A 20,943-nucleotide genomic window follows, 5' to 3' on the forward strand; every position below is an offset into this window, starting at 1 on the left:
AAAAACTGCCAGGAAATGCCAATGCCCGCCCTTCTGTTGATTCTCCGCCACGGAGAGAAAGTGTAAGTGTGTAAGACAAAGGAAAAAGCAACAGAGACCGTAAACAAATCCAAAATGTCCCAGGGGTATACTTGCTTAACGCCACAGTAAATGCATGCATCCATCACCACATCCAACGTATCGTGCGTGTCCCGGCACTGGCTTGGTCTCAAGAAGCCCGCTCCGTGTTCAACCTATCCAACACCACCCCTTGCTGCTCCAGCACGCCGTTGCTCTGCAAGACCGTAACTGTCTCGTCCTCCTCATCTTCTTCTGTCACCTCGTCCCGCTCTTCCTTGAGGATCCGCCTCAGCTTCTCCTGGATGACCGGGTCCTGCTCCAGCTCCTGCCACATCTCAAGGTGGAATTCCTCGAGGCTCTTGTCCGTCTCTGACTTCTTCCACGGCGGCCACCGCCACAGGCGGGCCAGGATCATGTTGCGCTTGACAGCCCTGTAGACCAGCTCCACGGTCATCAGCAAGGCGACGACAATGATAAGCGTCAGCCACCAGATGCCGTCGCCTCCAAAAGATCTAATGAAACCACCGCGCACAGCGTACGGGCTCACGCCCGGATTGTAAATGCCGCCCAGGAGCGCGCACCAAACCCACCACCCGATAATCGTGATAGCAAAGCCAATAAGGATGACCTTGGTTTTCGAGTGTGTTTCGATGATACTAGAAAAGTAGTAGTTAGCTTCGTTCGAGTTTCAGAATTGAGTAGATCAACAAGAGCAACCTACAAGAGCTTGTAGTTGATCCATATCACGTTCGCCGTGAAAGCCAAGTTCCCGAGCGCAAACAGGTTCTCATCGTCCACCATACCCATCACACCACCGTACCCAGCCCAGACCGCGAACCACACACCAATGCCCTCGGCGGCGCCGGCGACCATCCAGCCGATGTACTTGCGGACGTTGAGACCGGTGTTGCGCTGTCCGTAAACATACAACTCCGGGACGGCGAGGAGTGTTTGGGCGTCGAGATCCTGGTCAAACATAGCCGGCAAAATAACCGCCAAACTGGTAAACAGGATGTTAAAGACGGTCAAACTGGCCATCTCGTAAAGGGAAGTGCCCGTGTAGCCATTGTAGCGCTGGTACAGCGCCGTGGGCAGGTAAAAGTACATCTCCTTCCAGAAGGTCGCGAGGATGAACTTGGCGGTGCGGACGTAGTTCCAGCGGCCGTGCACGAGAAGTAATCTCTGCAGGAAGCGGAACTGCGCGATGGCGTAATCGGCGACACGGGCCGCTTGGAGGCCTTCCTTGCCAGAAATACCGACACCGACATGGGCGGCCGAGATCATCGCCAGATCGTTCGCGCCGTCACCGATGGCGAGCGTAAGCGCGCCAGGAACGCGGTGGCGGATGGCCTTGACGATGTCCGACTTCTGCGCCGGCGATGCTCGACAGCAAATGACGGAGTCAATCGTGGGGATGAGCGTGTAAAACAGGTTCCTGACAATGGGATCTTGCTCAACGACGCCAAGCGTATGGCCGTCAATGACCACAACACTGTGAATGCATCCGGTACGAATATCCTCCACAATACCAAGAATCTGCGCTTCAAGGCCGCCCTTGGTAGAATCCAGGATGAAGATATCAGACCCCGGGCGGCATATGCGAGCCGAGTGTGCAATATTGATGGCAGTCTCGCGCTTATCACCCGTAAGCATCCAGATCTTGACGTTGGCCCGGCGGAGCTTCTCGATAGTTTCCGGAACACCGATTTGCAGCTTGTCTTCGATCGCAGTGGCGCCGACTAAGTCCAAAGACTGCTCGATCATCTCACCCGCTTCTTCAATCAGCTCCTGGCGGTTCACCAGACTCGTCGTGGCATCGTTGTACACCTTGCGCCATGCGCGGTATTCGAGCGGCGCTATAAACTTGCGTGCGAACAGAAGCGTACGAAGGCCCTCCGAAGCGAAATCGTCCAAGTGCTTGAAGCAACGAGTGAAAACGGCCGAGTCGTCATTGATGAGGGGATCGTTGAGAAAGTCGAACCTGTCATCCTCCATAGGCGATGGCATCGTACCATGTACAGACAGCGTCTTGGAAATATCAAACGACACCGTTCTGACACCGAGAGACGGCCGCGGCTTGTCATCAGAGTGCCGGAGCTTGAACATCTCGACGGACTGACTCCGCTCAATGGCCGGTCGCTTCTTGGATAAGTTCGTTTGCGAAGAGCGCGCACCTATACTCTTACGGCTGAGGGTCATGCTTGGACGACCGCCAAAGCTGTTCCGCGGCTCCAGCTGCTCGCTGCGTCGCAACATCTCGTGTTCCAGATCGGCACTTTTCCGAACCTCGTTGGCCTTCATGAGAGCCAGGTTCGCCAGCTTGAGGCGTGGCAAGATAGCCGAGTCAGCGCCCTTGCAGATGAGGCAGATCCTGCCATCCGGGAACCGCACGACAATCGACATCCGCTTTCGCGCACTGCTGAACTCGATGATATCCAGGATTTCGTAGATTTCTGTCCTGTCGTCTCCGCCGAGCCCGGTAATCTTGAGTGTGATGGTTTGAGCCGATCGGTGGGCAACAAGGTACCCAAGCTCCTGGGCAGCGCGTACGAGCGCAAGCTCATCCGGCGAGGACGCCTGAAAATCGATTATTCCGTCCTTGACCTCGGGCAAACAAGTATGGCACAGCGCCATCGACAGTATGTAGTCGCGGGCCTTCCTCGAGAAGGGGGAGGCGGGTCTCAAGCGGATGTATTCGAGCAGATCCACTGTCGTGACATCTGGCTGCGGGCGGTCTGGCCGGCCGGTAGATCTCCATTGCGAGGAAGACCTGCGGCTTTGAAACGAGGGCCTCTGGGGAAATTCCGGGGAAGTGATCGTAATAGCGACCGGTGAGGTGACACCGTGCTCCTCGTCTTCCGCAATACATCGCGTAACTTCCCGGGACTTCCGTGGTACCGTTTTGCCCGACTCTCTCGTCGCTGTAGGAACAACGGGTTCAGTCGGCTCCTCCTTCTCCAGGTCCATCTCGTGTAACCATGAAGTCCCGGCGATGCTCACTTTTCGAAATTTCATAACGTTCTCCGTCAGGGTTCCAGTCTTGTCGGAGAAGACGTAGCTAATCTGGCCCAGGTTCTCCAGAATGGTGTTCGTGTTACATCGAGCCGGGGTATCCGTGGCTTCGTCGTACATCTCAATATCGTTGTTGAGCATAAGCATCTGTCCGATTTTGACGATTTCCAAACTAACGTAAAGCGCCAGCGGGATGACGTTATTGAACTGAATTGCGAAACCGATGATAATTTCCTTAAAAGGTACGGTAGCATCCTTCAGGTACCACGACCTGGTTTCGTTCGGATTCTTCCAGATGAGGTAGCCCATCGAGCACCCCACCGATAAAACAATGACATAGATCGCCAAGGTAATAACAATTTGATTCGAAATCCTCTCCAGAGCGGGCTTCTTGGCCTTGGGATGTTGGTTGGCGTTGAGGCGGATTTTGCATTCCTCGCCGGTATTGATCACCATGCCGATGGCGTGCTCGGTGTTCCTCAATGTGCTACCACGGTACACAACTTCGTTCGAAGTGACTGGCATGCTCCTCCCGTCAACCGTCACCTTACCCTCGAACCGGTACAGGTCCGGGTTCGGGTCCTCGAGGACAAACTCGCCGCTGACTCCGCGGAGCGCGGCAATCGAGTCGCATCCCTTGAAAGCACCCACCGAGCCCTTGCTCTTCAAGTTGGTCTCTCCATCCAGGGCCATGGTGTCGATGTATGCCAGCCCATTTTCTCCAGTCGCATGCAGGAGTACGATATCGGCCGGTACATCATCATCACGCGACAATCGAACAATATCGCCAACCCTAATGTTTCTCCACTGGATCTTGTTCCATTGATAGTCGTCGTCGAGATCGTGCTCTTCTTCTTCCAACTCTTCTTTCAACGGATCGACATCTTGCTGAGCCCTTTTGCCTCGTTTGAACCACGCTCGCCTGCTCTTCTTCGGCGCAGGCGTCTCATCCGACTTTGGCCGGCCTAGCACCCGAGCAATATTCGCATTCTCCAACGTATCGAGTCGGTGTCGCTTGTAATCATCGTATCCCTCCTTGAACACGGTCAAGAGCACGAAGAACAGCAACGGTAGGATAGTCGTGAAATTTCCCGTCGTACTCAGACCCGGGATGGTCTGCGGTACACCGACACAGAGGAAATAAAAGTTGGCCAGGCGCGTGAACTGGAAAATCAGCTGCTTCGGCAGGAAATCATATACGTTGTAGCGAGCAGTCCGGATTGAGTTCGAGATGTACGGGTTGGCCCGTCGCTCGTCGATGAGCGCCTCGCCGTGCTCGATGCGCAGGGGCACATGGCGCCCATCCTGGGATGGCGGCAGGGGTTTCTGGCGCAGCACGCCCTCGATGAAGTATTTCTGGTACCAGGCGGCCGAGTGGTCGGAGACGCACGCGCGGATCTTGTTCACGCTCTTCTTGGTTCGGCTGGCCGCGGCCACGGCAAGATTGCTGAACTGTTTTTCGTCGGTTCGGTCATCCTGGGAGGAGGTCTTCCCGACCGCTTCTCCCATCATCGTCGCCAAGCAGAGCGGGGACAGTTGTTTCGATCGCCAATTGCCCTTTCCACTGTCCGAATCATTGGCGCAATATCCAGAGTAACGTCCTGGTGAGGGAAGGTGATGGGACAAAATTTCTTTCGTTCAGAATCCCGGGCAGCGGATTGGGAACGCGCGGACCCAAGCGGGGGCCCTGGGTAATGAAGTAATCGTCAAGTCTCCGGCAGGGCCGGCTTAGATTCGACCCAAAAACGAACGTGCGGATCGCGAGCCACTTTTTAAGGGGTTGACCGCGTCTAAAAAGGAATTGTCGGTTCTCCCCGTCCAAAATGCCTAACAGCGACTGTGTCAAGAATCTCAAACGAGCGTTGGACGAGCGGCTGTAAGAAAAATCCTCATGGTGAGAGTAGGTGTGCGTCTAAAGGCAGCTAGACAGGTTGAGTTGACGGGTTGAAGTGATGGGCAAGCAAAGCAAACGAACGAACGAATGGAATGAGCGGCGGACCATCTAATCCATAACACTTACTACTAGCAATGCATGGCAGGGATTGTTAGGATCGGGACAGGATGGGTTTAGGATGGGGATAAGGGAATCAATGGGAAAAATGCATGCCAAGTCCAGACGAACCGGATTACAGCAGCACCAATGACCGCATCACATGCCCGTCCTGGCTTGTTTGGCCCGCCTGCCGCCTTCTGTGCCGCCTGCCGGGGACCCGTCAGAAGATAGCCTTGGCGGGATGGCGTTCTGAGAAATCGGGAGCCCAGCAGGTATGCAGTAGCAGCCAGTAGCTTTGCTCGGCCTGGGCTGGGCTGGGCTGCAATTACCTACCCCCTGTTCCCTAGCATCCTAGCTAAAGTAGCTAGGTTAGCTAAGTAGCCAGCATGCCAGCTAGCTCTCCTGCAGTCTGCTTTGCTATGTTTTGCTGTGCTTCGCTGTAAAATCGAAAAGTAATAAGTAAAGAAATAATCAATCCACTCACTACACGTGGGTTGAGCCGCTCCGACGTCAGACATGCATGGACAAGCCTCATTAATACGAGAGAGGCCCAAACGCTCCTCGGCTTTTGAGTTGCCAAAATGCCATTCGTCAACTCAATAAGTCCAGATAAGCATAACCAAACAATTCGTGCTCCAGTAGTTTCACGCCCTGAGCGTTTCCAGAACGCCCGGCTTCAATCAGCTGGCCTACTGTCTTTAGGGTTGTCAAAACAATCGGGCCCGTGTCATTTCAACAGCATCCTGTCTCACTCGAGTCGCGCCGCGAGAATGCCATTGGAGGCCGGTGTCAAACATGCAGTTCAGAACCCCCATATCAAAGCAACAGTTTCAAGACAGTGTAGGTATGGTGTTGTAGTATTATGAGGGGGTATTGTGAATCATCGACTGGACGCCGTGCTTGCAATGGCTGGCCAAGCGAATCCTGTAGCCCACAGAACCTCCCGTGCTCCCATACTATACGCAGTGTGACAATGGAAGCTTAATGATCCGGCAATTCCGTTTCAATCAGTAAGTAGACATGCGTCTGTTATCAAAGCCACAAAAAATGACATGTTTACGTGCTCAGTGCCAAGCAAGCATCAACTGCAAGACCGACTCTGCATGTCTTCGTTAGCCGACTTCTCATGGAAAGAAAACAAAACAAAGAAATGATCAACTTACCGCCCTTCTTTCTGGTACACCACATCACTAATGATGTCTCTGTCAAGATCGGGGAACATCCCAGCCAGGGTCTCTACTACATTGTGGTGCTCGGCTCGTGAGACACGTTGCGCTTCTGCAGCTTCGGCACTAGCCTGCCTGGCGGCCGCTTCCTGAGCCGATAGCTGCAATCGCGAGTCAAGTGAAGTTGTATTTTCACCGCTAGCGAGTGGGCTCGGCCTAGATGGTGCCGCATCTTGCTGTGGTGTACGCGCTGGTGAACTTGGTCCAGCTGCACTAGGTTCGTCAGAGAACATGCGGCCTATTGTCGACAGCGGCTTTTGTATCGTGCGGAGCAGGCCAGTAATGGCCGCCCCATCGTCAGACTGGTCGGATGAGGTAGACCTCCGTGGTGTCCCTGGGGATTCGGTATCCATGGACAGTCGCGCAGAATATTCTGCGCCCGAGCTCATTCCAGTCTTTTCCGACTGCTGTTCCGCTCGAGGAGAGGAGGCTTCCTCCGCTCGGTGCCTCTCCGCGATGGCAGACACGGCGGTTTCTACGTTCTTCTCAAACTCCTCATCGGTGATGGTAAGTGTGGTTCGGTCCATATTCTCGACGAACTGAATAGCCCCCATCTACATCCAAGTCAGCGTTGGCCGTCACTCATGGGAAATTGAAGTGTCACTTACAAGAGAAGAAAGATAGTAGCCGGCCTCCCCGCCTAGCTTTTCCTGGTTACGGAATCGCAGTATGTATTGGACGTTAGAGACCAGGTGGTCGGGGTTGCATTGCAGTACCACGTAGATCAGCAGAGGCATGAAGGAATCTGCAGACGTATCCGACTTCGCATTTTTGAGCAGTCCTAGGAGCGTTAGTAAAGGAGATGAGATATTGTCGTAGCGTGGAATCTACCTACCAAAGATGACCTTGCAGCAGTTAAGCACGCATATGATTTTGTCTCTAGGTGCTCGGTATGACCTGATTTTCAAAAGTTCTATAAATGACAAGTTAGCGAAGAGTTGCGTCCAAAAGGGGCGAAGAACAGCATCACAAACTGACCTTGCTGAGCCAAGTTGAGAAAACGCTTGCCGCTTTCGCTGACTGGCGGAATATCCAAATGCTCTTCTCTGACCCAGCCATAAATATTGATTTTCTGCGTGAGAATCTCGTCTCGTTCTACATCCTCTTGATGCTGACCTCTCCTACCGGGGCCCATCGGCGGTTCGCCGCCCCGGCGCCTGGGTTTCGCGCCAGGGATAGGCTGAGGAGGTGGTATCGCTGGCGAGAAGGTTTGGGTATATAATCGATTCATAACAAGTTTTTCCATGCCCTCTCTTGCATTATCGAACTCGGCATCCGACACGTCTCTCCACACTTCGCATTGTCCCATCTTGTTCGCAATGAAAGCCAGGAAATCGCCAATAATTTTGACCTGCTCATGAACCATCCATTGTCGCTTGCCAAACTCCTGCAGGAATGACTTCAGATACCTGGCCACTGGGTCGGCCTTCTTCTTCTGCAATTGCTCGAGGAAACGGTGAAAGTCGAAAGGGAGGCTTGGCTCAGGTTCAGGTTCTGGTGGGGGAGGTCGGTGTACTGTTGACGCAGGTGACATTGGGGGGTCCGAAGCAGACTTCTCATCGGAAGGACCATCCTTGGGTGGTACCGGGGGTCCCTGTTCGTCGGTGTCCCGTTCCTTCGTCTTCGAACGAACACTGGCAGGGGATTGAGAGTTGACCCGTAGCCCTTGTAAATCCTGGATCTGCTGTGCGATACTAGGAGCAAGAGGTTCAAGACTAGATTTCCGAGGCGGGTGCTGCGCTGGTGGACTGCCCAAGAAGGGGGAGGCGAAGGGAGAGGCAATTTCCAGACGGGGACTCATAACTTCATCGACATCGGGTCCACCACCTTCCTCGGGAAACTGCTCCATGATGCTCTGGATTTCCGATCTCGAAGCGCCTTCTTGTTCATCCTCGCTGGTGAATCGGCGGTCGTCGTAGCCAGCATCCGACCGCGTCGGAGATACCTCAGAGCCATGTTGCTTGGATTTGTGTGCCGAATTCGTCCTCGAGGGGGGTTTAGAGCCTGCGGGTGTCGGAGGAGTCGGGTCGACGTAGGGGGGTGTGTCAATCGTCAAGAACTGGTGTCGGGCCGGCTTTAAGGCTGCAACGGAGGAATCCATTGGCTCTGTGTTGGTAGCCATATCGCCAGATGGTGGTTTTCCGGACAAAGGAGCCTTGACATCTGCGGGTTGGTCTTTGGCGGGAGGTGGAGGGGGCGCATCGACAGTCTTGGTCTTTTCCCCTACATCGATGAGATCATTGCTGGTAGCCTGACTTTGGGGGCCAGCAGCGCTCGGTAGGTCAGGGTTTGGAGCTTGGACTTCATCTTTGACTTCGGGTGCCGGTTTCGCAGGCGGTGCTGCAGATATGGAGGTGGCCGTCGGTCCTGTTTCATCCGGTTTTGTTGGTGATGGCTGGGGGGGTGAGATGGGCAGCTCCGCCGCGGTTTGTTTGCTCATATTGGGGTCATTATAAGCTGTGCTTTCGGCAACCGATTGACTCGAGGGTTGCGAAGGTACAGAAGAAGCCTGCGCATGTTCTGGAGGAGGCATACAGGGCATAGGCAGCCCACCAGCGTCTCGGCGTTGCGTTGATGGGTGTTTGGGGTATGTTCCGGTTATCGTTATCTGACTTGGCGCAGTTCAAGGAAGGGGTCCTTTTGTGGCTGCCATTGTTGAAACGTGGCTTACCGCAGAGCTGCAGGCACAGCACGAGCCACAGTCTTGAGATCTCCATCCAAGGTTCTTACGTAAATACAATTACATATGCTGCTTCCAACCCCTAACCCCTTTTCTTCAATATGCATTGTGTCTGAGAATCTCAACTCATGGCCTACGAGATCCCAGCATATCACATAAACTGTTCTAACTATCGGATCTTATTATGAAGTGACTAGCTGAGAGCAGCGTTCGGCAGTAGTGGGAGAGAACACGGTATTGAAGGTGTCCAAAAGCCTAGCAGATTGTGGACAAACCTGTGAATCTTGCTTTATAATAGCAATAGCACTGCGCAGGTATTTCTTCCTCTAAATCACAGGTTGAGCATCCACAAGCAGAGAAACAGGAAAAATAGAAATCAAAACGCGCATAGGTCTTTGAGGGAGCGTCCCAAGTTGGTGGGTTGCCTGAGTGCACCACTAGAAGACCTCATCTTATGTTGCAAGGTGTTGTTGATATGCAATGATAGAATAGTAGTGTACCGAGGGCATTTTTTAGGAGAATTCAGCACCTACCTTAGCAATGGCCATGCCAAGTCCAAGCCCACAGCCTTAGGACAAAGCCACGTTGTCTCTTACTGTGTCGGAAACAAATGCCTTGTGAAAACTGGTCTTTATCATGTTGTATATACAAAGAACATATTTGTATATATACAACAGAGATTGTATACCAACAGCCTCCATGGCCGAATGGTAACGAAAACCTGACACAATGTGGCACTGTCTCCTTTCCAGCAACCTGCCTGGCATTGCTAACTTGTTCTCGTTGTACAAAACGCCGCCGACTTGTTTTGTCTGATATCCACAGAGGGGGGAGGTATTGTTACCGTCTCGTCATCATGTGTTTCATGATCAAGCGATACGCGGCGTGCGTGGTCTTTGGTCATTGTATCAAGGAAATGCCGTCGTACGACCGAGAAACCTGCGAGCAGGCGAGAGCCGAAGGTGCCTTCGGGTTCTGCAAGGAGGTCCGGGCCAAATTTGTTCCCGAGTTCACTTGTCCCTTCTGCCCAACCTGTTCCAGCATGGAAAGTTGGTTGTTCCACAGGGCGAAAGCAAGCGTGGCATCAAACCGAGCCGCTGGCAGGTTTGAGCAGCCCATATTCACTGAGGCATTGCTAGTACAGTTCCGCGGGATGATAGATGCGCCTGGTCATGCCCCGGTGGCTACGGTCGCCTCGCTGACCAGCTGGATGGAGACATGGGCTGTTGCCAGTATAGAGGAACAACAAGCCGAGCTAGCGGAGAGCTGGGTCGACCGTCAGATACGTTTGGCCAGTGATCGGGTAAGTATGGAGGGCATGACCGAGCAGTTCGCGAGCTGGGTGACGGCCGTATACAGGTTGAGTCTCATCGAGGACGCTATCTTCCTTGCCAAATGCGAGCAGGATGAACATCGCCTCCAGCTTCTGCACATGCTGGCCATGGACGCGGAGGTTCTCGGCTGCTACAAGGCTAGGCTAGAGTATCTTGGAGCCTGGCAATTGTTCTTGTCCTTCGCCGGGATTAGAATTTAGCTGGGTATAACGACGTAGAATGATGGTAATTTGTTAGCATACGGAGCTAATAACGTCTATAGGCGTGATTCCATATATATAAAGGTTAGTCTTTTATTGTTTTTCCAGTTCCTCCCTTTCGCATCTAATGTTCACAGAATAGATAGGCCAGTGACAAAGGCTACCAGCCCCTAACCATGTCGTTGCTTCTCGCTCTGCAGCGCCTGCCTGCCTGCCTGCATGCCTGCCTGCCTGCCTGCCTGCAATAACGGTCAATCGAGGCAGATCACCCAGACGGTCGACTTGAACCAGCTATACCCTCCATTTCTCTTCCCTTCCAGCTTTCTGCCTAAGTTGACACTCTTTCCCACCCCCATGAGGTCGATACTCCCTATTCACCCGTTTGCCACAATCTGAACCCGACTTTGAATGCGAGGATAACACTATGCATGCGAAAGCCCTGGACTAAGCCTGCCACGTAACCTTCCAGCACTCCGCCGGCCAGCTCTGTATACCAAACAGGCTACGATTTAGGAATCCATTGCCGACCCCCAGAATTGAGATGTGGCAGCCGTCGACGCTGGCGAAGTGAGCGCGCTCCGCCTCAGCCCGCGAACCTCTCGAGAGCGGCGAAGTACGTCTCTAGTTGGGCGCGGGCTAGACGCGCAGCGTCCACCACTGTGCCGTCAGCGTGGTAGGAGCGGTAGATGCCGTCCAGGTCGACGCTGGCGAAACCGTAGTTGTGTTCGGCCCTCATTAGATCAGGGAGCGGAGCGAGTGGAGTTTCGCTGGTTCGAGGAGACTAGGCCAACTAGTCAGTTTCGATTCGCATGCACAAAGAACCTTTAGGAAAACTGATAAACAAGCTTACAACCACAGCGCCTTGACTGATAGAGGCAGCCATCCCAGCAACGAAGGCAAGCTTTGTCACGAAGTACATCGTTGTAATGATGGGTTCGACTGTAAGATCTAGCGAGGAGAGATTTGGTAGAGAGGGCTATGTTGATATGAAGATAAACCTGATGTCTCAAGTCGAAGAGGCAGTCACTCGGGTTTTATACACAACACCTTACCTCCTTCTCTGTCCTTGGTGTCGCGGAGAGCTCGGATTAATACCAACTCAAGCTTTACACCAGTGATCTTTTTACTCCATCTCCAACCGAATGATCTCCTCTTAAACCTCTCTAGATTATTGATCGTTATAAGGAATCACTGTACTACAATCAGACGTGAGATGTATGGCAGCAACTACAGTAACCTTTGTGAAAGGCTTCGGCATTCACCACACGTGATGTTGACATCCAGGAGGGAGTTTCGCTTAGTGACTTTGTCTAAGCGAAGGTATGGTCATTTCTTGATTTGTATTGCCAACTCAGAAACCTCGTGATACATCTTCGCTCTTTAGATTTGATCTGTGTCGTGAATCCTGCGTAGAGGACTGACACTGCCTCCAAGAAAGAAATTGTAGCGGCCAGATGGAATGACGATCGGCGCAATGATGCGAGATTCTACTATACCTTGATGAATGAAGCGCACATTCATGGAACGATGGACGGAGAAACAGCCCGCGAACACCTTTCTTCTGGTTAGGGATAGAGACGGGTCTTCGAGATTCATCAATCGCAAGGTACAGGGGTGTATGGCAGTATATGGGGGCGGGCCGTGTATATTCTGAAGTTGATTAATATTTTGAACTCGCGTTTTATTACATACGACGAGTGCAAATCTTCACCATAATACTTCCCTGTTTATATTTTAAGGTACTTATATAGAGCCACATCATTGTACATACTAATATTAATGGTTATGGGGGCCAATCTACATACCTCAACTGATGCAGCTGACCTCAAATACTCTTGGTCACACAGAGCACAAGTCTGATCAAAGACGACATGGTGTTTTAAACGGAGAAGCGGTAGGCGGCATATGCGAGAACGGACATGCAGGCCTTGCTAAGAGAGCTCGTTGATTGCGATACGACTACTACGGACATTTCGGCCATGAGCCCCTTACTTGCGACAAAGCCTCCCCGTCTCCATCGTCAACCAGTCCTCCTGGCGCGTGATATACCAACCCTCCGATCCCACCGCAGTAGGCGCCCAAAACACATCCGAAGGATCGACCTCCCCTCTTGATCTCCAGAAGCCGCTCGTAGTTGGAACCGTAAAACGCCTGGCCAGGATTAGGCTCCATCACATCTCCCTCGTTCAGATACCCCCCTCCCCCCGGCGTGACCTTCCGCAGCCTCTCCATCCAGTCCCGCGAAATCTTGCGGTTCCCCGCCTCGACCTCGTCCGGCGTCGTGTCCTCGCTCCACGCGTACCCGATAATGCCGAACCAGACAGCCTCGCGCCACGCCGGGTTGACCGCGCTCTCGGGCGTGCCCTCGGGCGCGAGGCCCTGGATGTTGTACTGCACGAGCGCGGACCCTTCCTCGATGATGCTGCGGACGGCGCCCATGGTCGCGTTCAGCAGAGCGTCGTCGTCCCAGTTCTTCTTGGGGAACAGGCGGGACGCGGTGCGCACCCGGTCGACCGCGACGTTCTCGGTGGGAAAGTGTGTTTTCCACGTGTCGTAGAAGTTGTCGTGCTCGAAGTATTCCGGGGTGAAGTTCAGACCCAGCGCGGTCCACTCGGCGAAAAGGGGCGCGACCATGTCCTTGAACTCGGCGAGCGGCATGCCGGGGACGACCCAGGGGAGCATGCTCCAAGTGAAGCCGGTCTCGGTGGGGGAACATGATGGAGTAGCCGTACGTGTGCCGCGCGGCGTAGGACGGGAACTTGCGCCAGTAGGCGTACATGGCTTGCCAGTAGACCTCGTTGCTGTTCTCGGTGCCCGGGCCGCTGGCCAGCTCGAACGTGACCCCCGAGAAGCTCGAGGCCGGGTGCAGCTTGAGCACCATGCCCGTAACTACGCCGAAGGTCGAGCCGCCGCCACCGCGAAGTGCCCAGAACAGATCCGTGTTTTGGGTCTCATCCGCGGTCACAAAACGGCCATCGGGCAGCACGACGTCGACGCTGAGGACGGAGTCGGAACCCATTCCGTACTTGGAAATTAGGGGTCCGTGGCCGCCGCCGGCCATGTAGCCACCGGTGGCGCCGACGCCCTTGCACTCGCCGCCGACAGCAGTGTAGCCGAGTTCTCGAGTCAGATCGTACAGGTCGTGAATTTGGATTCCTGAGCCGACTTTGAGCGCAGGTCCCGTGTATGATGGCGTCTTGAACTCCTCGACAAACTCGGAACTCTTGAGGTGGTGCGTCCAGATTGACAGCGATCCAGAACCCATCGACTTCCCGAAGAAATCGTGGCCCGTGTTGTGTACAACCAATCGCATGTTGGTGTTGCGCGCGAAGTTGACGGCCAGCTGGATCTGCGCCACGGTGGAGACGTTCACCGCGTACTCCGGGAACCCGCCTATCTCGCAGGTGCTGTTGGCGTTGCCGCCATTCTGGGGCATGCACGTCTGGCCTTGGAGAAGGGGGATCATGACCGAGGTTGGATCACGAACGCTGGAAGTAGAGATTAGCCGTTGTTGTTTGTAATGGGGGCTGCATGTGCTGCATCATCGTGGATTCATGTGGTGACGAGCGTGGCGACTAAATACTCACTGAACTTCCGAGTCATGCCAACCGTCGAGGATCTCTTGACATTTCGCTGCGTCGTACGCCTCATGGCCGGGATAGCAGGCGGCACCGATCGGGACGGTCTTGATCAGTGCCCCGCCGGTCAGTTGATCGAAGGCGTCCCACTCGGACGCCGAAGGCCAGAGCTCGTCGCCGGGATAGGTTTTGCAGGCCGGGAATTTCCGGTGTTCCGTCCCGTTCTCGGGGAAGCCGAACAACGACAAGTCGACGTCAAGGTCGGCGTTTGCCTCCGCCAGGTCCTGCAGAACAGCATCTGTGAGTTGCAAGGATGCAGCGTCCCCTGAGGCCCAGGAGCCGCTCAGGGTCTCGGCAGCGAGTCCAAGCTTGACCTTGGCAGCAGCAGCTAGAAGGACCCAGTCGGTCAGTATGGTGCTTGGAGAGCAAAGCATAGTAGATCGAAGATCACTTACGTAACAGTTGGCCAACTACGCTGTTCTGGAGGGACGAGAAGAGCCCTAGAGCAGGGAGCACCGTTCGGCTAATGCGAGTCATAGTGAGCGAGCGGCAGATCAGCAACAACGAGTGGCGTGCCCAAGGGAGGCACGAGTAATGATCATCGCGCGCACTGTTACCACTATATATATGCAGATTGATCACTTGGTGGCATGTTGGGATATGCTGTGCCGTACAACGCTCCCCCTGACCCCGGCAGGGAAAGCTCCATTCTTTTCTTGCAGGCTAATGCACAACCGACAGGTACCAGGATGTCAACGTTGCATCCCCGGTTCCCGGTGCGGTACCCGGCGTTCTGTCACGACAGTGGTGCTAACCCTATTTCGACGATTCCGTCGACATGCATATATTTGCGGGGGTGTATACCACCCAAGCATGCACACGCGGGATGCCTACACTGTTCTGGGCAGCCGTGGGTTGCACAGCCAATTTAAACCAATTATCCCGGATGGAACAGCAAAAATCGCGAGAGCTCGAAAACGGGATCTCCAATGTCGATCGAAATCACAACGACTTCCTGCAAAGAAATGTCACATGTTATGGCCGCTGCTTTCGTCCAACGGCCCGAACGAAGCCTTTGCGAGAAAGACCATTCCCGTAGCTCGAGCCGGCCATGCAAGTAAAAATGCTGTTCGCTTGTCGATGCCGTAGTTCTTTCTGCCGTTGGAATTCCGTATTACTGACTAGTTCGGATTAATAAACAATAACAGTGGTGGCTTCTGCGAATATAACACCGGTCATACAGAGTTTGGCGTGTTTTGATGCTGCTCTATTGGCATGATACATCTGGGCGTAGCACGCATTGGCGAGTGGTTGCAATGGCACGAAACCCTGAAAACAACAGACTATCGAAAAAAACACACACAAGATAATACTCATGACCGGTCAGAATGCTACCCGCGTGAAGCTTCGTGTGCACTTGGGCTTGGAACCTACTCGCACCAGCCGATTACTGTGCCACGTACCATGGCTCGAGTCATTGATCCATCTGGAAGTGACGACTTGTGATCTTGAATACAATACAGGGCTAGGGAAACCGTGACCGAGTAATCAACCTCCTGTTGCAAGCACGACGTGGAATGAATGGGCAGTTTCGTAAAGAGCAAGAAAGCTATTTAGGAAGTCACTATTCGTGTATTTACCAGCTGTATTTCCCCGGGTTCAAATATAAACTCCATCCTGCATTTTCACCCACACCACTTTCATTACCCATCAACCTCCCGTCAATAAAACCGACTTTCACCAAACTCCCAGGACTCCAAAGACCCATACGTCTATAGGCAAGATGCTTTCCAAGATCATCAACTTTGCCCTTCTCTGGGCTCTCTTCTGCTGCGCCTTTGCCGCACTTGGCGTCGTGCGTTCTCCTGAACCCCATTTTATTAGGCTTTGCTGACACATATGGCAGGAGGCAGCTTCGCTGCCCAACGGCAAGAGAGGTCAATCCAGTCTCGTCAAGAGAGGTATTGGCAATGGCGACAGTCGAGGAATCCTGTTCAAGCTCGCCATCGAGGAGGGCGGTCCCATCATGGAATTCAACGGCACTCTCCAGGTAACGGAAATACCCTGCCGTAGATTCCGACCAGGAAACTTGTTGATGCTGACTGTCGGGATGTAGTCGGTCATGAAGCAGATCCAGGCCATCAAGCCCGACTTCAAGTTCACTCCCGTCCCCCCAGCCAACACCGTGGCCCACAACCAGCTAGACGTAAGCCTACTCCCATCCCAGACGCCACCTATTCTGACCGGTGATTGCCTCATATCTGTTTGCTCCCATTTTAACCGAAGACATGTTCTCCATATATAGATACACCGACAGTGCCTCGACCCACGCATCAACTTCGCCCGGGCCAGCAAGATCCAAGACGACATCAACTACCTCCGGGGCTTGGGCGACGCCATCTGCGGCGACCACGGCGGCAGCGACGGCACCCACTGCGGCCAGATCAGCTGCGAGTGGAACAGCGCCATCAAGTGGTGCAACAAGGGCCCCAAATACTACGAGACCCAGTGCAGCGTGTTTGCCGACTACGCCCAGGACATCTTGGCGCAGTGCACCAGCGAGGAGAATGGATCGACCGACAACGTGCACGGGCAGGAGGAGGATATCGTGCCCGATCACGACTTTCTCGTCGTGGTCGAGGCGTCCCAGTGCTAGGTTGGACGGCGTGTTGAGGAAGCGTGGGATAGGACAGCCACGTCACGGTTTATGTATTAAGTGGACATGATGCAATGTTAACTAGGTCGATAGCCAGGTAGAAGAGGACTGATACCCATCATCGTCACGTCACAAACACATAACATATATCACGTTGACCGGAGAGTGGCTGGAATATGTGACAAACAATGCCGCGTATCCATTTGGATCCCCCCCAAATCTATCAGAACCTCCGAGACATCAGCAAATCCGTTCCCTGTTGGCCCATGTTCCCCTCTACACTGGCCTCTTGGCAACCCAAACACCACAATCAGACTTCATCACCTGACCGTTGGGCAACGTCGACCCCTTGATCATCGTCCGCTCCATGACCCGGACGAACCCCGCCTTGGCCGCGACCCGCTCGCTCGGGACATTGCCCTCCTGGATGAATGCTATCACCTCCGCCGCCGCCGGCTTCGTCTCCCAGTACTTCTCCAGCATGAGTCCGACAGCCTCGGTGGCGACGCCAAGGCCCCGGCAGAGACCGGCCACCCACCAGCCGGCCTCCTCGGGCGCTACGCGGAGGACGCCGGCGACGCCGATCAACTTTGGCGGGTTGGTCTCTTCCCTCGGCCCCCCTGCTGTTGCTGAGGCGAGTCATCATTGGGGACGGCGGCGGTCGCTAGCCCATACAGCGGAGACTCGGGCCCGACCATGATGGCAAAGTTCACGATGCCGGGCTTGGCGCCGTAGGCGCGATCGCGGATCATGGTGCGGGTCACCTCTAGGGTCGGTGCTTTTTCCATGCTTCTATTGCCCCCGCGTCCGAAATGTAGTCAGTAAACAAACGGATATACATCATGTACGTGGTACATTGCCGAGCTGTCCTCACTCACGTTCCTTTGATATTGGCCGGATCGCTCCAGTGGTCGTAGACGCCCTGGGCGTGCTTCGCCTCCGACAGGGGCTCCAGATAGAACCGCGGAGATGGGTCGGCCATCTTCAGTTATGGAATAAATACGAAACTGGCGAATTCAATCTTGTGACTGTCGTTGGCCTTTATGACTTTTTTTCTCTTGTTCCTCTTCCAGAGCTTGGGCTTGCTGACAGGGACGTCGCATGTCAGACTTCTTGCTTGACAAATGAGTCATAGCCCCGCAGCTGCGGCTGCTGCTTATGTTATCCCGTATGGAAGCTGACGATCGTCGCTCAGCAGGGCTAGGCTGACATGGCCAAACATAAGCACTGGCTACATCGTGGAAGATAAGAGCATGTCGTTCCAATCGTTCCTCTTCGTTGCAACTTATTAGTGTCCTGGTGGGTCGTAGTTATCGTATGATTCTCTTGGATTATGAGATTTACCGCTGATAACAAACCCGCATTTGACCCCACGTACGGTGGAAGCCAGAATCGACTTTTGCCCTACGATTCATAAACAGATATGGCCTCAAGATGGTATATAAGTTAATGATAAATGATAACCTCAGAGCTTAGTAGTCTCAAGACGACGCAGCTTCCCCAGTAGTGATCTCCAATCCCTCGAGTCGCCCAGTACTCCTCCACTCCTCCAGGAACTCTGTCCATGCGTTGATGCCCAAGGGGTAAACCGCCGTCTTAGCAGCCTTGACAGCATCGTCGCCGACGTGAACGGCGCCCTCATCATTCCGATAACTGGGCAGACAGAGACTTACGGGCGCGAGAAAAGCGACATGCGAGAGGAGGCGGTTCACATACCCCTCCTCCGCCTCCTTGGACGGCTCAATAACGACCCTGTCTTCCTCGCGTCCCTCCTCCTCCTTCTTCTTCTTCTCGGCCTCGGCAAGCACGTAGGCCGCATGCCGCGCCGCCACGTCGTACATGTACGTGATATTCCCCGAGATGCCCTGCTGCGCGGGCCCCGTGAGCAGCAGGTTGGGAAACCCGCGCGTGAACAGGCCGTGCAGCGACCCGGGCCCGTCCTCGCGCCACTTGGCCGCGAGCGCGCGCCCGCCGCGGCCGGCGACGGGCGCGTTGGACATGGCGCTCGGCTCCGCGAGGGCGTGGGCGGGGCTCCGGTAGCCCGTCGCGAAGACGAGGACGTCGAGCGGGTACTCGCGGCCTTTCGTCACGAGGCCGGCGGGGGTGGCGCGGTGCAGGCCGTGGGACTCGGTGGGGACGAGGGTTACGTGGGGCTGGTTGAAGGTTTGGAGGTAGGTGTCGTGGAAGCAGGGCCTGGATAAAGAGAGAAAGAAAGAAAGAAGCAAGGGTCAGTATGGTGGATTGGGTAGAGAGGGGAGGAGAAAAGGGGGATAGACATACCTCTTGCACCAAGTCGGGTACCAAGGCTTGAGCGCCTCGACCGTCTCCTGGTCCTTGGTGACAAGATCCACCACCCGCTGCCGTATCCGATTAGACCGCGGCACGTCCTTCGCCAACATCCGCTCAATATGCCCCGGCACGTCCTCCGGCCGGAGCGGCTGGTGTCGCGCCCCGGCAGCCATGCTCATGGTCGGCGCCTTGGTCCAGCCGTCGTCCACGAGGTCCACCTCGGGCTCTGCGCCCACGACGGCGTCGATCCAGTTGATGTTGCGCCGCGTCCACCACCCGGGCTTCTGGCCGTCTTCCGTCACCTTGGCCCACGCCTCGGCCGTCATCTCGCGCTGGTCGCGCGCGTCGACGGTGCACGGCGTGCGCTGGAACACGTACACCTCGCTCGCCCACTTGGCGACCTCGGGCATGCACTGGACGCCGGTGGCGCCGGTCCCGATGATGCCGACCTTCTTGCCCTTGAGTTTCGTCAGGCTGGGGTCCGTGGGCGAACCGCCCGAGATGCTGTAATCCCAGCGGCTCGCGTGCATCATGGCGCCCTTGAAATTGTCGAGGCCCTCAATTTTGGGCGCCTTGGGGTGGTTGAGGATGCCGTTGGCGAGGATGACGTACTGCGCCGTGACGGTAAGACGAATGGAGTCCTTCACTTTCGGTCCGCGACATTGCTCCAGTGCAATGACCCAGCACCGCCGGTCTTCGTCCCAGGTCAGCCTGTCGACGCGGGTGCGGAAGACTCCTTTGCTGTCCAACCCCCACCTCTCCGCCACGCTCTCGAGGTAGCGCCGGATATCCTCACCGTACGCATATCGATGCTTGGGAACGTACCCCGTCCTCTCCAACCACGGCAGGTAGATAGAAGCCTCAATATCGCACGCGAGCCCGGGGAACCGGTTCCAGTACCAAGTCCCGCCGAATCCGCCAGCCACATCCACGAGCCGGATATCCTCGGGAACGAAAGCGCCCGTCTCAAGGAGATGCGTCGCATACACAAGGCCGCCGATGCCAGCGCCCAGCGAGAACACCTTGACATGCTGGCCGTCCACGAGGTTGGGAGGCTGCGCGTTGAGCGTACCATGATCCACCCAGGGGTCGTCGGCGAGGTGCCTCAGCCGGTCGTTCGCGCAGGCTTCGAACTCGTCGTACTGCGCGCTACCATCCGGGCGGATGCGCTTCGCCTTTTCCTCCTCGTACTTTTGAGTCAGAAACGACAATTCCGCCGCCGTCGGATCGTCACCTTTGCCACTGGTGCCATCGTCATGAGGTCTGGTGGCCATGTTGAGACAAGATCGAGTGCTTGTCACATATAGTACGAAAATGTAATGGTGGTGGGCAAACCCACCCCCCACGGGGGGCCTCGCAATCATTTATAATATGTAAGCGGAGAGTTGTCCATCCGCTTTTTGCCGTGCCTATTTGGAGTCGGGACAGACCTACACAGGCCCCCTATTGGGCGAGGAGCGCCCCAGTCTTAGGGCCAAGAAGGACCAAGAGGACCAGGGGTCGTCATCACTCCTCACATCAGAATAACCAGGTTAGCGCTGCATTGCTCGTGTGCCCCAAATAAGCCTCAGCCCCAATAGCGACACTTGATATGCGAACAGCGCAAGTGGGCGCGGCTCTCGCCTAGGCAACGCAATGCAACCACGTCGAGGGGAAAGAGTCATCTTGAACCAACACCAAGCGGGGTCAGGTCCAAGACCGTTCCATTGCATTGGGTGTTGGTGGCAGACGCGACGCCTTGTCGCCAAGGTTAGAAACGAGCACATAGTTCATTCGTTAGCTTACCCAGAAGATACCGTTGCTACCTTATGGAGGGGGGGACTCACCATCGATAATGGCGAGTTCTAGAAGTCGTGTGTTCAGAAAGGTGGTGGCTTGTTTATTCCCTGAGGCTCACGTATCATACATTGATCAA

General features: G+C 54.9%; 8 protein-coding genes across 8 annotated transcripts; 2 read left to right on the plus strand and 6 right to left on the minus strand.

Annotated features, from left to right (window-relative positions):
* Positions 1-208: 208 nt before the first annotated feature.
* PG986_012522 (P-type ATPase) lies at positions 209-4,584 on the minus strand (the record flags this gene model as incomplete). Its single annotated transcript, XM_066848744.1, has 2 exons — positions 209-716; positions 782-4,584. 2 exons carry the CDS (start codon positions 4,582-4,584, stop codon positions 209-211), a joined length of 4,311 nt encoding a protein of 1,436 aa, XP_066695440.1.
* Positions 4,585-6,121: 1,537 nt separating this feature from the next.
* PG986_012523 (uncharacterized protein) lies at positions 6,122-8,824 on the minus strand (the record flags this gene model as incomplete). Its single annotated transcript, XM_066848745.1, has 5 exons — positions 6,122-6,164; positions 6,229-6,845; positions 6,900-7,072; positions 7,127-7,204; positions 7,270-8,824. 5 exons carry the CDS (start codon positions 8,822-8,824, stop codon positions 6,122-6,124), a joined length of 2,466 nt encoding a protein of 821 aa, XP_066695441.1.
* Positions 8,825-9,827: 1,003 nt separating this feature from the next.
* PG986_012524 (uncharacterized protein) lies at positions 9,828-10,505 on the plus strand (the record flags this gene model as incomplete). The annotated part of the gene is made up of 1 exon (XM_066848746.1): positions 9,828-10,505. One exon carries the CDS (start codon positions 9,828-9,830, stop codon positions 10,503-10,505), a length of 678 nt encoding a protein of 225 aa, XP_066695442.1.
* Positions 10,506-11,088: 583 nt separating this feature from the next.
* PG986_012525 (uncharacterized protein) lies at positions 11,089-11,424 on the minus strand (the record flags this gene model as incomplete). Its single annotated transcript, XM_066848747.1, has 2 exons — positions 11,089-11,286; positions 11,356-11,424. 2 exons carry the CDS (start codon positions 11,422-11,424, stop codon positions 11,089-11,091), a joined length of 267 nt encoding a protein of 88 aa, XP_066695443.1.
* A 1,043-nt stretch (positions 11,425-12,467) lies between these two features.
* PG986_012526 (FAD binding domain-containing protein) lies at positions 12,468-14,620 on the minus strand (the record flags this gene model as incomplete). The annotated part of the gene is made up of 4 exons (XM_066848748.1): positions 12,468-13,188; positions 13,238-13,993; positions 14,093-14,471; positions 14,539-14,620. 4 exons carry the CDS (start codon positions 14,618-14,620, stop codon positions 12,468-12,470), a joined length of 1,938 nt encoding a protein of 645 aa, XP_066695444.1.
* Positions 14,621-15,866: 1,246 nt separating this feature from the next.
* On the plus strand, positions 15,867-16,739 carry PG986_012527 (uncharacterized protein; the record flags this gene model as incomplete). Its single annotated transcript, XM_066848749.1, has 4 exons — positions 15,867-15,938; positions 15,990-16,133; positions 16,200-16,289; positions 16,401-16,739. 4 exons carry the CDS (start codon positions 15,867-15,869, stop codon positions 16,737-16,739), a joined length of 645 nt encoding a protein of 214 aa, XP_066695445.1.
* Positions 16,740-17,015: 276 nt separating this feature from the next.
* Positions 17,016-17,721, minus strand: PG986_012528 (uncharacterized protein; the record flags this gene model as incomplete). The annotated part of the gene is made up of 3 exons (XM_066848750.1): positions 17,016-17,349; positions 17,415-17,531; positions 17,618-17,721. The coding sequence occupies 3 exons, from the start codon at positions 17,719-17,721 to the stop codon at positions 17,016-17,018; spliced, it is 555 nt and encodes a 184-aa protein (XP_066695446.1).
* A 499-nt stretch (positions 17,722-18,220) lies between these two features.
* PG986_012529 (uncharacterized protein) lies at positions 18,221-20,302 on the minus strand (the record flags this gene model as incomplete). The annotated part of the gene is made up of 2 exons (XM_066848751.1): positions 18,221-18,932; positions 19,020-20,302. The coding sequence occupies 2 exons, from the start codon at positions 20,300-20,302 to the stop codon at positions 18,221-18,223; spliced, it is 1,995 nt and encodes a 664-aa protein (XP_066695447.1).
* Positions 20,303-20,943: the final 641 nt, after the last annotated feature.

Source organism: Apiospora aurea, assembly GCF_038362705.1.
Source record: "Apiospora aurea strain CBS 24483 chromosome Unknown utg000008l_segment0_segment0, whole genome shotgun sequence".
NCBI classification, from domain to species: Eukaryota; Fungi; Ascomycota; class Sordariomycetes; order Amphisphaeriales; family Apiosporaceae; genus Apiospora; species Apiospora aurea.